This window comes from Oncorhynchus mykiss, chromosome 22 (assembly GCF_057628025.1).
Source record: "Oncorhynchus mykiss isolate SJ-2025 chromosome 22, ASM5762802v1, whole genome shotgun sequence".
Taxonomy (NCBI): Eukaryota; Metazoa; Chordata; class Actinopteri; order Salmoniformes; family Salmonidae; genus Oncorhynchus; species Oncorhynchus mykiss.
In genome coordinates this window covers 41,510,015-41,526,851 of record NC_143043.1, presented here as the reverse complement: position 1 = coordinate 41,526,851, position 16,837 = coordinate 41,510,015, and the positions used below count along the sequence as shown (strand labels likewise).

The window sequence follows — 16,837 nt, the reverse complement described above, 5'->3', positions numbered from 1 at the left end:
GCCTTTTTGGACAACGATTATGGCTGATTACATTGCAATCCACGAGGAGACTTCATGACAGGCTGACCACCTGTTACACGAGTGCAGCATCAAACAGGACCTTGTGGCTGCAAGGAGCCAAGGTACGTTGCTAGCTAGCATTAAACTTATCTTATAAAAAACAATCTTCACAAAGTCACTAATTAACTACACATGGTTGATGATATTATGAGGTTAACTAGCGTGTCCTGCATTGCATATGATAAAAGCGGTGCCTGTTAATTTATCATCGAATCACAGCCTACTTCAACTTCAACAAACGGGTGATGATTTAACAAAAGCACATTCGTGAAATAAGCACAATCGTTGCACCAATGTACCTAACCATAAACATCAATGCCTTCCTTAAAGTCAATAAACAGAAGTATATTTTTTAAACCTGCATATTTAGTTAAAATAAATGCATGTTAGCAGGCAGTATTAACTACGATAATTGTGTCACTTCTCTTGCGTTCAGTGCAAGCAGAGTCAGGGTATATGCAACAGTTTGGGCCGCCTGGCTCATTGCGAACTGTGTGAAGACCATTTCTTCCGAACAAAGACCGCAATTAATTTGCCAGAATTTTACATAATTATGACATAACATTGAAGGTTGTGCAATGTAACAGCAATATTTAGACTTGAGGTTGCCACCCGTTCGATAAAATACAGAACAGTTTTGTATTTCACTGAAAGAATAAACGTTTTGTTTTCGAAATGATAGTTTCCGGATTTGACCATATTAATGACCAAAGGCTCGTATTTCTGTGTGTTTATTATAATTAAGTCTATGATTTTATATTTGATAGAGCAGTCTGACTGTGCGGTGGTAGGAAGCAGCAGGCTCATAAGCATTCATTCAAACAGCACTTTACTGCGTTTGCCAGCAGCTCTTAGCAAAGCTTTGAAGCACAGTGCTGTTTATGACTTCAAGCCTATCAACTCCTGAGGTTAGGCTGGCGATACTACAGTGCCTATAAGAACATCCAGTAGTCAAAGGTATATGAAATACAAATGGTATAGAGAGAAATAGTCCTATAATAACTACAACCTAAAACTTCTTAACTGGGAATATTGAAGACTCATGTTAAAAGGAACCACCAGCTTTCATATGTTCTCATCTTCTGAACAAGGAACTTAAATGTTAGCTTTTTTACATGGCACATATTGCACTTTTACTTTCTTCTCCAACACTGTGTTTTTGCACTATTTAAACCAAATTGAACATGTTTCATTATTTATTTGAGACTAAATAGATTTATTTATGTATTATATTAAGTTAAAATAAAAGTTTCCATTGTTCATTCAGTATTGTTGTAATTGTCATTATTACAAATATATATATAAAATTGGCAGATTAATCGGTATAGGCTTTTTTTTGGGTCCTCCAATAATCGGTATCGGCGTTGAAAAATCTTAATCGGTCGACTTCTAGTATCATATTAACAGTACAGTCTATCTCTTAGGATATTAAACACCATTTCATTAGTCAAACCTACCAGGTTCAGAATGGATCAATATCTGTTGAGATTGAGATGGTGATGGCACCATTAGCTGGAAAACTACATGCTGCAGTACATGCTCTCAGGCCCCTGAGTGTGTAATAGAGCCAACCCACATTCTATAGGTCTCTCACGTTACCATCTCCCTCTCACTCTGTCTCTAACACTCCATTGGCTCTTTCAATAGCTGATGACATATTCAGGTGATTGACAGGTGTGTCTCTCCAATCAGCAGCACTCTGGCCTGGGCTGCAGGCGCTCCAGCTCGGACGCAGCCTATGAACCGGCCGAATCGGTGAGGGCCCAGCGCGAGTGCCGCCTCCGGCCCCACTACAGCGACCCCATGCCGGCCGACGCCGCCAAGCGCAAACAGCTGGAGATGAAAATCGCTGCCGCTGCACGCCTCCACAGCCAGCGACGGGACAGGGACAGCGGTGGGTGGAGCTACTGTATATGGGTGTCTTGTCTCTAGTGTTGTACAAGCCAAATGTCCCGATGGGATGATACGTGCTACAGTAAAGGTGTGTTAGAATGAATGGGCCCTATTCTAGCTTTACGTAATGGACCTCACCACTGCAGTGTGATTGTGTCTTTGCTATTGAAACAGCTTCCTTCAGGACAGTTTAGATCTTTCTGAATCACTGCACTCATATTTAGAGCCTGACCTCTCTGTTCTCCTCCGATTGTGTGCAGGGCAGCCATCTGAATCATTATAAAGTAACTAGCTATCGTGTATGATTTTTAAATAGCTTTTTTCAGAGCCCCTTACAGTAATTTAAGATTGGGCCTGTTTTGAAGAGTTTGGGCCTGTTTTGAAGAGTTTGGGCCTGTTTTGAAGGGTTTGGGCCTGTTTTGAAGAGTTTGGGCCTGTTTTGAAGAGTTTGGGACTGTTTTGAAGGGTTTGGGACTGTTTTGAAGGGTTTGGGCCTGTTTTGAAGAGTTTGGGCCTGTTTTGAAGGGTTTGGGCCTGTTTTGAAGAGTTTGGGCCTGTTTTGAAGAGTTTGGGACTGTTTTGAAGAGTTTGGGCCTGTTTTGAAGGGTTTGGGCCTGTTTTGAAGAGTTTGGGCCTGTTTTGAAGAGTTTGGGACTGTTTTGAAGAGTACGGAATTTTCTGGAATTTTTCAAGCTGTTTAAAGGCAGTCAACTTAGTGCATGTAAACTTCTGACCCACTGGAATTGTGATACAGTGAATTATAAGTGAAATAATCTTTCTGTAAACAATTGTTGGAAAAATTACTTGTGTCATGCACAAAGTAGATGTCCTAACCGACTTGCCAAAACTATAGTTTGAAATTTGTGGAGTGGTTGACAAATTAGTTTTAATGACTCCAACCTAAGTGTATGTAAACTTCCGACTTCAACTGTATCAACATTAATTGGGGTTTTTAAGAGCACAATTTAGGTAGAGGACATTTACCAGAACAAGGCTATGTCAGTAACTAAATGTTTGACAAAAATGCCGATAGAACCTTATAGTCCCAAACTCTCTATGTTAATGTTGGCCTTTATGCACTATTGACATGCCAGAACAAGGGTTAAACCTAGAGGTGAACAGAAGGGAGGAGGGATTGTCCTTTACATATCTATGTAACCCATCTCTATCATTTAGCATTACAGCAAGCATTAAAACAAAGTAATGAATGTTCAAGCATTGAAGTGAGGCCGGGAGGTCTCTTGTTCACTTAGAACAAAATAATTTGTTGCTTATGTCGAGTGGTGATTTTAGCATGTACATCTTGGTGGGGCCAAAAAATATATATAAAGCAGGATGCATGCCAGCAAAGCCACCACACATCACAACACTAAACAATACATTAATTGCACTATAACGGTGACAAACGGTGCCCACAAACTGTTAGGGCCTACATAAAGCTGTCCCAACAGCAGTCCCAACATCTTACCACTGCTACACCTGGCTATCAGCGGAGCCCTGTCTGGCAGCGAAACAGTTCATTCAGCCTCATTCACTGCCTTTAAAAAAATCATAGCTAATATGGCTGACTTGCTTAAACAAATGTGGTTTCTAATGACAATTGAGATGTACTGACTATGGCATAAGGGGACGACAAGCGGATAATAGGCCATCTGTAATTTCGATTAGGATATTATTGAGCGAGCTAGGACGGACGTAGTCAATATAACTATTTGTTTAGAACGTTTGAAATGTACGGTGACAGAATTCAGAGCGTGGGCCGTTCTTACAGTATTCTCCCTGTACACCAAGTCAGAACCGTCTGATAAATAAAAGGGGCATATAAGCAGACAATGAAAGCTCTTACAAAATTGGATGATTACGTTTCTCTAAAACAGGTTATAGGCTACATGTGCACCACCAAGTCAGAACAGTAGGCGAAATTAAGAGGGGTAAATAGACCAAATGATTAGGGTGAGGCACATGGGCTGCTAACAGCTTACTACACAACATACACTTAGTATTACTTTCTGAGCTACAGTACACTGTACATATTTCCCTGGCATATTACATCATTTGTGCAGCAGCATACAATAGATTTTTGGACCCACCTTGTTGTGCTGTGCTCACTTGAAGGTGGCACGGCGGTCCTTCGTGGGCAAATTGTGTCATTAAAGTCTGGCATTCTCGAGATGTATGGCGCTTTCAAGACAACTGGGAACTCAGAATAAAACAAGGTTGAATCATGATGATGTCATTGATCTTCGGGTCGTAGCTCTAGAAAGAGGCCCGAGTTCCCGACTGACAATTCCGAGTTGGATGAGAGCCAGAGCTCGTTTTTTCCGGAATTCCCAGGTGTCTTGAACTCACTGAAGTCAAGTTTTTGCAGTTCTGAGTTTAGTTGTTTTGTGCACGGCACAAATCATGCTTCATTGACAGCATGGCCAATGTTGAATGTTTCTCATTTTAAACTTGGAAAGGAGACACTTAATCCCAGATTTGGGACCACACAGCCACTCCAATGAATTGCAGGCCGGTGATGTTTGCAGTTAGCCACTGTCACTTGATTCCTTCCAAACCACTCATTGTTGAATTTGCGATATCATTTAAAGAAAATATATATATATATACACTGTATGTATCCCCTTTTCTCCCCAATTTCGTGGTATCCAATTGGTAGTTACAGTCTTGTCTCATCGCTACAACTCCCGTACGGACTCGGGACAGGCGAAGGTCGAGAGCCGTGCGTCCTTCGAAACACTACCCAACCAAGCCGCACTGCTTCTTGACACAATGCCCACTTAACTCGGAAGCCAGCCGCACCAATGTGTCGGAGGAATCACCGTACACCTAGCAACCACGTCAACGTGCACTGCGCCCGTCCCACCACAGGAGTCGCTAGTGCACGATGGGACAAGGACATCCCTGCCGGCCAAACCCTTCCCTAACCTGGACGACACTGGGCCAATTGTGCGCCGCCCCATGGGTCTCCCGGTCGCTAAGACCGATGTTGACATGATCGGTCCAATCAAAGCTACTGTAGATATGTGATTTGATGTCATTTTATCTGTGGCCAATGACCTTGAGCCTTCTTGGATGGGCACTTCTAATGTATCTCTATGGCAGCTCCCAAGGGGCTTGAATTTTCAAGGTCTACCTTTAGAATTGGCGGTGACATACTGTCCCCATGAGTGACAAGAACACAGCTAATCATGGCGCAACTTGAGAACATTACCAACACCTACGCTCCGTATTTTCCCCTGGCTGCCCTCCACCACAGAAAGCACTGAGCTAGGCTGAAACACCTGCATTTTGGAGCTGCCTTACTCAAGAAACCAAAAAAGAGACCATGTTTGTATGTGGCTTTATTAACTCAAATTATTATAATTTTTTTTTTTACATTGTTTGTAAACAGATATGTGACACGTATTAATGCCAAAATAACATGCAAAACAGGTAAGCCCCCCCCCCCCCCCCAAATAATATATATATAATGTTGAGTGGCATTAATACATGTCATATATCTGTTTACAAACAATGTAAAACAATGTTTACAAACATTTTTTGCTAAAAATGTGGGTCTTAAAAGAGGTGGCTCCACCTACCCTGAATGACGGGTCGCCACTGCTTATGTCCCAAAAAACGGTATAACTAAAAGCCTACAACAGTTCACTTCTTGTGTGTGTTTGTCCCACAGCTCCTGCCTCGGTGCGGGTCCGTTCTGAACCCCGCGGTGAAGAGCGTCTAGGGAGTCTGGGTGTGACGCGTGGTGGACAGCACCGCTGGAGCACCGTGAGCAGCCTAAGTGCCGACAGTGGTGTGGTGGGCCTGTGTGACGACCGCGAAGATGACGATGAACCCCGGAGAGTACACCATAGTGGAGGGGCCGAGGTGGAAAGGGTGGACAGCGGGATTGGACCCTGCCTGGCCCGCGTCTGGAAGAGACCCTCTGCTTCTCTCAGGGCCTGGGAGGCCCAGAGACCCTGCTCAGACTGTGGCCAGAGAGACGGGCACGGGGTGGCCCGGACAGAGGGTGAGGGGACTGGTATGTGTGAGCGCTGCTCCAAGCTGAGGACGGAGAGGAAGGAAGCCATCTTGGAGTTCCTGAACACGGAGTCAAGTTATGGGGAGGACCTAAGAATCATCAAGGAGGAGTTCTACTGTCCCATGCAGAGCGCCGGGCTGCTGACCTCAGAACAGCTGACCGTGGTGTTCAGCAACGTTCAGGAGCTCATAGACGTCAATGAACGCTTCACTGAACACCTGCAGGAAAGCATTGACCAGGCTTTCGACCAGGTGAGTCAGATAGAACCACCACCAACCACCAAGCCTACTTCAGAAAGAACACCAGTCATTCATGTTATCAGTGGCTTGGTGATTCATCAAAAAGCATAATTGATTTTTAGTTTGGTATAAGTCATGTTGAAAAAGTGACACAGTGGCTTGTGGTTGCCCTGTGGTTAATCTCTAGTGTTAGCTAGCTAGCTAGTGCACACAAGTTTTGGTTCTGTGTTCTGAGATTACACTGTGGTCATACTATTGCCCTATAGAGATGTTCTAAATCTATGTCTCTGCTTGTTCCCTTGCAGGGAGATGAGGACCTGCTAACAGTGTGCATTGGAGAGATGTTCCTGGAGTTTGTCAACATGCTGCCAGCCTTCCAGACTTACTGCCTGCAGCAGTCCACCTCTGTCAACATGCTCAACACCCTGGAGAAGGAGAAAGAACTGCTGAGGTAAGGACTGTAAAGGAACACTTCAAAGATCAAGTCACATTTTATTTGTCCTGTACACATATTTTACACACGTTATCGCAGGTGCAGCAAAATTCTTATGTTTCTAGCTCCAACATTGCAGTAATGCTGAACATTAAAAAATGATACACACAAATCCCCCAAAAAGAAAAAGAAAGAAAATAAGAAATATGTGAACGAGCAATGTCAGGGTCCGGAATATAAATATATACATTATATAAACAAAAGTATGTGGACACGCCTTCAATGCCAGGAGAATGCTACTTGCCCGAATGTATAGTGCCAACTATAAAGTTTGGTGGAGAAGGAATAATGGTCTGGGGTTGTTTTTCATGGTTCGGACTAGGCCCCTTAGTTCCAGTGAAGGGAAATCTTAACTCTACAGCATACAATGGCATTCTAGACGATTCTGTGCTTCCAACTTTGTGGTAACAGTTTGGGGAAGGCCCTTTCCTGTTTCAGCGTGACAATGCCCCCATGCAGAAAGCGAGGTCCATAGAGAAATGGTTTGTTGAGATCTGTGTGGAATAACTTGACCGGTCTACACAGAGCTCTGACCTCAACACCATCGAATTGGATGAATTGGAATGCCGACTGCGATTGACTTGTTGGATAGGTGGCATCCTATGACGGTGCCACGTTGAAAATCACTGAACTCTTCAGTAAGGCCATTCTACTGACAATGTTTGACTATGGAGATTGCATGGCTGTGTGCTCGATTTAATACATCTGTCAGCAACGGGTGTGGCTGAAATAGCCGAATCCACTAATTTGAAGGGGAGTCCACATACTTTTATATATATAGTGTAGAAGCTGTTTTTCAGTCTCAGATTTGATGTGCCTGTATATTGGTAGTTTATACTGTACGGGTACTTGCAGGATTTTATCAACTATTGTTTCCTGTATTATAGTTACAAATAAGGGAACTTTGGTTTTGAATTTTTCCTTATTCAAGATTGAGATCAAGTGAAAAAGAACGTGTTGTTTTGGAAATTTCCACTGAGCAGAATTATCTTCTGTGCTCTAAGAGCAGAAGAACAGTAACTTGGAACCCTAAGTTCCCACTACGCTGTGTTATTCTTAATGGAAGAGACAGAAGGTTGTCATTAATTCATAACTGGACCTATTCTGAGAACGGTGATGAAGTCATTACTATTTTTAGACCCAGGCAACTACTTCACATCTCACCTATAATGACTCACCCTGTATTGTCTTGTGATTCCCACTGCTCTCAACTTTACAATTACATCTGAGACTCTCTGGCCTACGATCACAATTAAACAGTATGTTAATATCACTCTGTCTCTCTCCCTCTCTCTCTCTCTCCCTCTCTCAGGATCTTCCTGGACGTGTCCCAGAATGACAACACAGCCCTGCGGCGTATGAACCTGCGCTCTTTCCTCATGGCTCCCCTTCAGAGGGTCACCAAGTATCCCCTCCTCCTGAGCCGCATCAGCAAGGTCACCATGGAGTGCCACCCCGACCATGGCCGTCTCCGAGAGGCCAAGAGCCGCGTGGAGTCTCACCTGGAGCACATCAACATGAAGACCAAGCAGGAAGGAACCCTGACCTGGACTCTGCGTTCCTTTCGCCGCGACAGTCGCAAGAACCGCGAGGTCATTAACATCGAGATGCGGGAGATGTCCATGAAGACCGTGGGCTGGGCCAGGGAGAACACACGCTTCGTCATGGAGGGGCCCCTGCAGCTCTCCCAGCCTGCAGACGGACAGTGGGTGAAGAAGGGCAGTAAAGGCCTCAAGTTCCAGAACATTCAGAGTCTGTTGATGGTGCGTACGCAGCGGCCTGGAGAGGGTCTGTCTCAGACGGACGGCGAGGCCAAGGTGGAGCAGCAGGAGCACGGCGTGTGGGACGGTGTGCTGGTGCTCATCAAAGACAAGAGCAGTGGGAAGTTCACCGTGCTCAGAGAACCCATCCACCTGGCCAACTGTGTGGTGTCGGGCGACCCTGACTGCGAGGACACCTTTGAGGTGCTGGACATACGTAAGGAGGCCTTTGTTTTTAGGGCCTCAGATAAACCCCGGACGCAGCAGTGGTTCCGGCAAATCAAGAGGTATACCCGTGACCTGGGGCTGTGGAGGAAGAGGCGTAACGCACTCCCCAATATTATGATGAACACAAACCAGGGCAGGTCCTGAGACTGAGGGACACCGTTTCCCTGGCTGGATACCAGTGTAAATAGATGTACTACTACTGCAAAAAGAATTGACCATGCTTCTGGATGGTGGAGCGATTTGTTTCTGAGGTTTTAGGGTGGGATTTGTGAGGTTCCATGTTATGATGAGGATAGCACTTTTTTCTAAGAAAAACTGCAAGTGCACCATACTGTAACGAAACGTATGAAGGTATAGTTTTTAGCTTCTGTCTAAAAATGATCAGCCACTTGGATGACCAAAAAAGGAGACTTGGTTGGGAACACTGCTGGCCTTGGTTGTCAAAACTGTTTGCTCTTGAAGAAAGAGATGTTTTCAGTATACTGACTGACTGGTGTCTGTGTTGAAAAGCATGGTTGAAGTTGATGATTGAAAAAACATGACTTTGTAATGCTAATGAAAATGCACAAATTAGTGAAAAACTACTGTTAAATTATACAATGGGGACTTGGATTACAGCTTAGTAAAAAAAGACAGGAACTTTTATTTTACCTGACTAAGGTAAGTCAAAATCACTGGCCTCTTCCCCCTTTCTTTTGCCCTCTGTGTCAGAAGCAATGTCCACTGCCAGCAGAGATCCGAGAAATGGCATCCATAGTAGGAAGTCCGTCAGTGACTTCCTACTATGGATGCTGTGCAGACAGTGTCTGTCAGACAGTTTGAACCCAGGGTTGTGGACATACTTGTATCAGAGGAGGCTGGTGGGAGGAGCTATAGGAGAACGGGCTCATTGTAAGCACTTAAATGAAATGAATGGAACGGAGTCAAACGTGATTTCCATGTTTGATGTGTTCGATACCATTCCATGTATTCTAGCCATTACAATGAGCCTGTCCTCCTATAGTGCTCCCCACCAGCCTCCACTGATTTGTATCACTGTGCTGGGTGGGCTCAAGTCACAAAGAAGCAATAAATTGTGCAATTTTAGCTATTTATTTTAGTTTCTCCACATCTGGTCAGACTTCGTAATTATGGGAAATCGAGAGCTTATTATCCCACCTATGACTGGAAGTGATGTTATTGACACAGAATAACGTGCTCTTGAACTTCAAGCCTAGGCCTGGTTTGGCCCCTACCAGTATTGTCAACTGTTTATTCAAACTCTCAAAGCCTTTACCTGTACCTGAATGTGGTAGTACAGCATGGCCAAAGTGGAGGTGGAAAGGCCTCAAACACAGATCAACCTGGACCATGAGTTTAGTAGCTAAAGCTGACATAGTAGCGCCAGTCAAATGTCTTCACAGTAGCGCCAGTCAAATGTCTTCACAGTAGCGCCAGTCAAATGTCTTCACAGTGTGCTGTTCCATGACAATCAGATGGGGAAATTGTGAGCTTTTGTTCCTTGGGTTTTTATTTCACTCTAAATTAACAAAAGCATTTATTCTGTTGCCAGTCACAGTAATGTTGATAAAACTATGAGTATCTGGAAATGGTCATCAAGTCAGACCGCCCTCTGCCCCGAGGTAGCAGCAGAAAGACACTTAAAAAGCCTGCTTTTACATAGCCTGGTTATACCAGTGTGAACACTACATTCACCAATCTGAAATTTAGTGAAATCTTTTTGGATGCCAGAATTTACAGGCAGTTCTAATCCATCCATCGGCTGCTAGTGTTCCTACATTATGTCATAGATTACCTGTGCCCTTATCTCAAGTGTGACTTCCCTTCTCCTAAAATCTGTTTTTGTGTCTGATGTTTCTGAATCTGAAGGCACTATATAATTAAGACTACAAAGTAGATCCATATTATGGTGTGACTGTCACTCTTCAACAACGCTATCTGCCAATCATGATTTCAAAATATTTATTCTGTCGGTTGTGTTGTTTATTCACAGAACTCTTTGTTAGGGAAACATATAGGACCCCAGCTGACTACATACAGCAGGTCAAGGCAATACTTCTTATCAAACAAATCTAACCTCCATATACTGTTTAGTCTGATTGTGTTTAGTCCAGGAGTAGCATAGGTTAAGGGAGGTAGTGAATCACTGTTTTTGGACAGAGAATGATGTACGGAGTGGACTACTGCCTGTCTCTTACTGTTCATCACCTTCCAATGGCGCTAGCACTGTTACAATCATAGAATTAGAATCTCATTCTATTTCAAGAATCTCATTCTATTTGTATTGTTTGAATTCTTTCAGCTTCCATATTGTTCCACTAAATGATTACTACCGTATATGAGGAAGACCGATGTTGTGTAAACATTTTGAAAATATCCGAGACCTGCTGGACTGTCAAATGTTTTTCCTCTGCATTTTAGACCTGTGATATTTCCTTTATGTAAGATTTTGTGAATTATATTAAAAAATAACATGTTAAATACATTTTTCTTTGTACTTCACCCATTTCCACTTATTGCTATCCATTGTGCTTTGAGTCATCAAGTCATATTCTGAAATAGTAAAAGAGGTGTTCTTGTATGCTAATAAGGCGTGGTTAATTCATAAAAGGAACAAGGCAATTATTGGACTTGCGTGTTTGGACAGAAGTCTCGCTTTACGAGAGCAATCAGTGAAAAGTGCTTCTTTGACACCAACTAGTACAAATTAAACAAAACACCATTAGCTAGAAATATTTACTTGGAAAATTTTCAAATTCAGAAATAAAATACAATATTCCTTTAAATCAGATGGAATTGTTTGTAAGCAATCACAAATACCCTTTTTTTACGAAAACAAAAAAAGCACATAGGAAAAAGTGCAACAATACAGTCAATTATATTTACTACAATTCAACTACAGTACATATGCATTAGAATCATAGAAGTTGGCCATAACAATGTATCAAAAATCAATATTTTAAGACTGAAAGCTTTGCCATGAATGAAGTACAGTATTTTCCTGTCTCTAAATGGCACTGCCATGTCTACAGTGTACATAGCCAAGTGATTAGAAGCCATTAGACATTGTCAATCTGACCTGAATTGGGATGGACATCAATTGTAATTCCTAGATTCCTCACGTCCCCTCTCCTCGCCTTGTCAAGGCATATTGGGGCAGAAGACCTGGGGTTCTTCTCCTCAGATACTTCTCCAATGCATTTTGAGGAGGCAAGGACAGAGGAATCAAGGAAATAGAATTGACATTAACCCTGGCTCTTTAGGTTCCTCGTTCTCTCCTTGCTTCCCTCTATATTGAGAAAGACAGAGGAGACCGAACAGAAAATAAGAAATTAAGGGAAGACTTGAGAAAGAGATGCAATGTTTCAGGAAATCAGAGTAAAGAACAGGAAATTAGTCTGGAGTCACAACAGTTATTACTAAATGAGGAGATATGAATTGCAAGCAAGAACATGGCGGAAATGGCAAATAAGAAAGCCAGACACGTAGAATCAAGTGGCCTTAGATCTGCACTTCCCCCTTGCCGTTTCTTTGCTGGATGTTTTAACATTGAGACACCAACCCGTGAACAGAACAGACTAAACTAGCCAAACGCAAGCTGTGTTATATCAGATGGTTTTTGGTAGAAAAACAGCACAACAACCAAATGTTTTATTTGCTCAACTCAAAAATTAAGTACTTTTTCAACATCGTAGTCATAACAATTTATTTTCTCTTGGATGGAAATGTACACCCTGTCAGCACCCCCTAAAATGAAATGAACATGAATAATTCAATACATAGATGGTGACCTGTACAAAATATATGAAAAGCAAAAACAGCAAACTTAACAGGCATACAGTATGTTGGACATTAAATGAACATTTCCAATCACCAGTATCAAACTGTAACAACCCCTCCCCTTCAAACAACTGTGCCTTTATATAAAAGGCTTTCCAATCCCACTGACAGACTCATTCCCCTCACATGCACTTCTACAAACACACATCAGTCTGTCCTAGGCTGTGGGGGCCACAGACCTCCTATTCCTGCTTTCCAGCAGGTCAAGACTCCACTGTCCCAGTCATGGAGAGGTCAGGTCCCAGCCTAGGGTAGCGCCCTGGCCCCACATCCTCAGCTCTACTTGTCTCCCCCAGCCTCCAGCTCCTTGGACAAGCCACGGATAGACAGGTCGTAGACCACCTCCTCTATCTTCTTCACATCGTACTTGAGGCCATCGTAGCGCTTACGCAGGGGGTCATTCTTGAGGTTGAGCAGGCGGAAGCCTGAGTCCAGCTCGTTGATGAAGTTGGAGATGCGGAGGGGCCGGCTATAGTCCCCTGCTGTGACGCTGTTGACTGCCAGGCGAGACTAGAGAGAACAGGTGAGTTTATTCATGTAAATAATCATTTTAATTAACCATCATATATTATCGAAAAAAACATATGTACATTTTGTATAAACCAATGTACTGATATATTAAAATGGTACAATGCCACTCAATTCATTCTCACCAGTTCACTGGCCATGATCAGCACACCTGCCAGGTAGTCCTCAACATCCAGATGGAATCCCTTCTCTCTCACCACCTCAACTACAATAAATAGGGAAAATGTATGACTACCACAGCACTACCTGACTGCCAATTGACAGAGGAACAGTCTGCAAATGCACCCATTGCCTTGAGAAAAGTTCAACTCAAGGTAATGGGTACATTCGTTTTAGCTTGCCTAGTGCACTGGGTGGGCGGAGATTTAACATTGGATTGGTCTAAAAATGTTCAAACTCCATCCACTGGGGTACCGGGCGAGCTAAAACAAAGGCACCCAAATGAACTGACACCTACTTCCTAGTATTTGTGCCACTTCTTCGCGTGTCACCAGAGACTCACTCTCCAGGTAGACCACGAACGCTGCCAGGAAGGCCAGGCGCTGCAGAACAAACCTCCAGTGCTCATGGAACCTAGAAGCAGAGTGGAGGATGGAAAATGACATGTTAGTTTGTCCTTTCAATATCAAGGAGAGAAGACAGACAATATCACTCCATAACTGAACATGGTAATAAAGAGACTTGTAATTTATAATTTCCCTTATGAATGTCATTCTGTGGACAGGGAATTGTGAATAAGTTGTTGAGAAAAAAGTAGCCAACTTTAGATTCACCCATGTGTAGGGCCTACCTGTAGTACTGGTCCACTGGGAATTTGGTTTTGAGTTCTCCAAGGTGCGTCCTGACTGTACAAAACAGTTCCCTGGCCTTTTGGCACTTACTGGGAACTAGTGTGACAGACAGGGGGACAAGAAAGATACATTTATGTAGCTACATGCAGTACTGCTCCACAGGGAATCCGGTTTTGATCTCTCTAAAGTACATCCAGACTGTGCTAAACAGTTCCTGTGCAATTGCACACTTACTGGGAACTAGTGTGACAGGACAAAACAGAAACAGTTATGACAAGGTGACAGAGAACCTGCAAAGCAGTGAGTCAATCAGTAAGATAAGCCATCACAAGTGATAGTGAATAGAACCCTGGACTAGGAGTAAAACAGAAGAAAACAGACCAAAACCGGGAGGGACTACATGAACTTGCCACTTCTGTCGTCATGAAGTGCTTTGAGAGACTAGTCAAAGACCACAACACCTCCTCCCTCCCTGACACACTCAAACTTCTCCAATTCGTCTACCGCCCTGACAGATCCACGGACAACGCAATCACCACTGCACTTCCCTCACCCACCCGAACAAGACATCATGCAAAATACAAATTCCTGAAAGCTCCAGCACATCATCCCTAGCGTATGCCTTTGCTAACAGCTATTGTGTCAATTTAAAACTTGTGAGCCGAGTGGCGCAGCGGTCTAAGGCACTGCATCGCAGTGCTAGTGGCGTCACTACAGACCCGGGTTCAACCCCAGGCTGTGTTGCAGCCGGCTGTGACTGGGAGACCCATAAGGCGGCTCACAATTGGCCCAGCGTCGTCCGGGTTAGGGGAGGGTTTGGCCGGCCGGGAGGTCCTTGTCCCATCTCGCTCCAGCGCCTCCTTGTGGCAGGCCGGGGCACATGCACGCTGACTTCAGTTGCACGGCGTTTCCTCCGACACATTGGTGCGGCTGGCTTCTGGGTTAAGCGAGCAGTGTGTCAAAAAGCACTGCGGCTTGGCAGGGTTGCATTTCCGAGGACGCATTCCTCTCAACCTTCCCCTCTGCGAGTCCATATGGGATTTGCAGCGATGGGAGAAAATGGGGTAAAAAGTACAAAATAAATACTGCACAAGACAGTTCACAGAATTGTACATTTAAAGATATGTAGCCAATCTGTTCAGTGCTAACATTAGCTAGTTAATCCAGAGATTCTTACCTTTGCCTCGATTCGGCATTTGTAGTTGTTTATGATATCCACATAAGCAGGTAATTAGCATTTCATTTTTTGTGGGGCGAATACAGGCAAATATATTGATAAGTCACCTTGTCTTAGAGAGATTTACACGGTACACGAAATACAACCCTTATTTTAAGTGTTTCTAAAATTAATGGTGGAAAAACAATTGGAACCATTTCCATGTTTGGCCGCTAGGTTTTATGGGTATTATGACTCATACTGTGGTACTCTATAGACACCACTAGTCAGCTACGTGTCTCCGGACGTAGATGTATCATTGTCACAGTTGTTAACATTAATTATATATTAGTTATTTGTATTGTTTTTATTTCACTTTGTGCTGCATTGTTGGAGCTGTAATTACATCTGACTATTAGCCCAGACTCTCTAATAAGAAACGTTTTGGTTGAAAAACGTTTCGCTACGGTGCAATAACTAAAGTACCCCATGTGATTGGGCACTCACTCTCTTTGAATCCAGATGGTTGATGGACACTTTGAAGCAGTGTCAGGATCTCCCTCGCTGTCTGTTCCAGAACCTGGACCACTTTTCGAATGTCCTGGAAGATAACATGAGCCGTTAGCTGGCTAGACAACGGTATGAATTTGCAAAAACAAAATGCATGCATGTGTCCTCCTAACAATTGCAATGACTGTAGTTAGCTGCTAGCTAGCTATATAGCAAATGTCTGCAAAACATTTCTTGCACGCAGTTTACCATACAGCGCATTTTAAGTGGACATGTTATTCAATGCAAGCCTCACTGACTGTACAACTGAGTCAAATGCTAGCTTTGCAGTTCTGAGCTAGCTCGGTTGACAGAAACATTACCTCTCTTATTTCTTGATCCACACTCAGAAAACCCTGAATGTAACTGAACATTTCCGGGACAGACATCTTTCTACAAATTATTGTATTTTGTAAAGGATATGGTAACTAGTTTTTTGCACAATGAATCAAAACAGTTGGTAGCTAAACAAAAAAATACCAATGCGTGCACATGGGTCCTTCATAAATGTGTCGCATTGAGGTGATGTCATCATTCTCCCATATCGATTTTCTTTTTGTTGCGTCACCAAATTATGACCAAGATAATGAAAATCTACGTTGTTGAATAATATTAAAAACATGAAAACGTTTGATTGTTGTGTTTGTCTCTTTGAGAATCAGTAAAACACCTCAATCTAAAACTAAAATACAAGCAAAATTGTTTTATATAGATCATATTTATCAACGGGCCTACCTGGTTAATATACAAATATTTGAAATACTGAATATATGCAGTAAAAACATTTATGTAGCAAAAAACACCAGACAAATGTCCTGTAACAAGACTGTGAATACCTCTTTTCTACAAAGACCAAAGGAGCCATGTTAGTAAAGTGCTTCAATTCACACAACACAAAGCCCTATTTGTGACACAGTCAGTACTGTCACAGTAATATCCTTTCTATTGTTTGCTTGGTTACTCCTGGTCATACTGTACACTAGCCTATCAGCAGGCCATCAGAACGTGGCTGGTTTCTAGGTGCTCCCAGTCTCTGATGGACTATCTTCTGTGTTCTGAGGGTTCTGAAGTGTAGTATCCTTGTTCTTGGCTGTGACTGCCTTGTCGCTTGGTGCTCAGATCAGTTTCTCTCTCTCTGGTGCTTTCTCCATCTCTGTGTAGTAGTCCAGGGCCTTTACGCACCGAGTCTATGACGTACTTCTACAGGGGCACAGAGAGGAAATGGGTCACTCTGGAGAGGTTTACACAAATATGGCTGCTTGAGTTGGGCCAGTGC

At 43.2% G+C, this 16,837-nt stretch overlaps 2 protein-coding genes across 3 annotated transcripts in view; one reads left to right on the top strand and one right to left on the bottom strand.

Moving 5' to 3' along the window:
• The window catches only part of LOC110502097 (uncharacterized), a 50,531-nt gene extending 39,247 nt beyond the window's left edge, over positions 1-11,284 (top strand). The window contains exons 5-8 of one of the 2 annotated variants that reach the window (XM_090216080.1): positions 1,756-1,954; positions 5,630-6,228; positions 6,522-6,667; positions 8,022-11,284. In XM_090216080.1, the coding sequence (XP_090072206.1) occupies positions 1,756-1,954; positions 5,630-6,228; positions 6,522-6,667; positions 8,022-8,841 (1,764 nt within the window). In that variant the 3' untranslated portion in view covers positions 8,842-11,284. Of the gene's footprint in view, positions 1-1,752; positions 1,955-5,629; positions 6,229-6,521; positions 6,668-8,021 lie in introns of both variants that reach the window. The other variant, XM_090216079.1, reaches the window with a different exon arrangement.
• A 135-nt stretch (positions 11,285-11,419) lies between these two features.
• On the bottom strand, positions 11,420-16,119 carry LOC110501801 (translin). The gene is made up of 6 exons (XM_021579637.3): positions 15,885-16,119; positions 15,520-15,613; positions 13,856-13,952; positions 13,523-13,638; positions 13,191-13,270; positions 11,420-13,047 (listed from the first exon to the last, which is right to left on the bottom strand). Exons 1-6 carry the CDS (start codon positions 15,948-15,950, stop codon positions 12,817-12,819), a joined length of 684 nt encoding a protein of 227 aa, XP_021435312.1. The 5' UTR covers positions 15,951-16,119; the 3' UTR covers positions 11,420-12,816.
• Between the last annotated feature and the right edge of the window lie 718 nt (positions 16,120-16,837).

Coding starts and splice junctions, on each gene's coding strand:
- LOC110501801 (XM_021579637.3), bottom strand. CDS start 15,950: ATGTCTGTCCCGGAAATGTTCAGTTACATTCAGGGTTTTCTGAGTGTG. Junction 13,639..13,855: donor CCAGTGGACCAGTACTACAG/GTAGGCCCTACA, acceptor CTCTGCTTCTAG/GTTCCATGAGCACTGGAGGT. Junction 13,271..13,522: donor AGTGGCACAAATACTAGGAA/GTAGGTGTCAGT, acceptor TATTTATTGTAG/TTGAGGTGGTGAGAGAGAAG.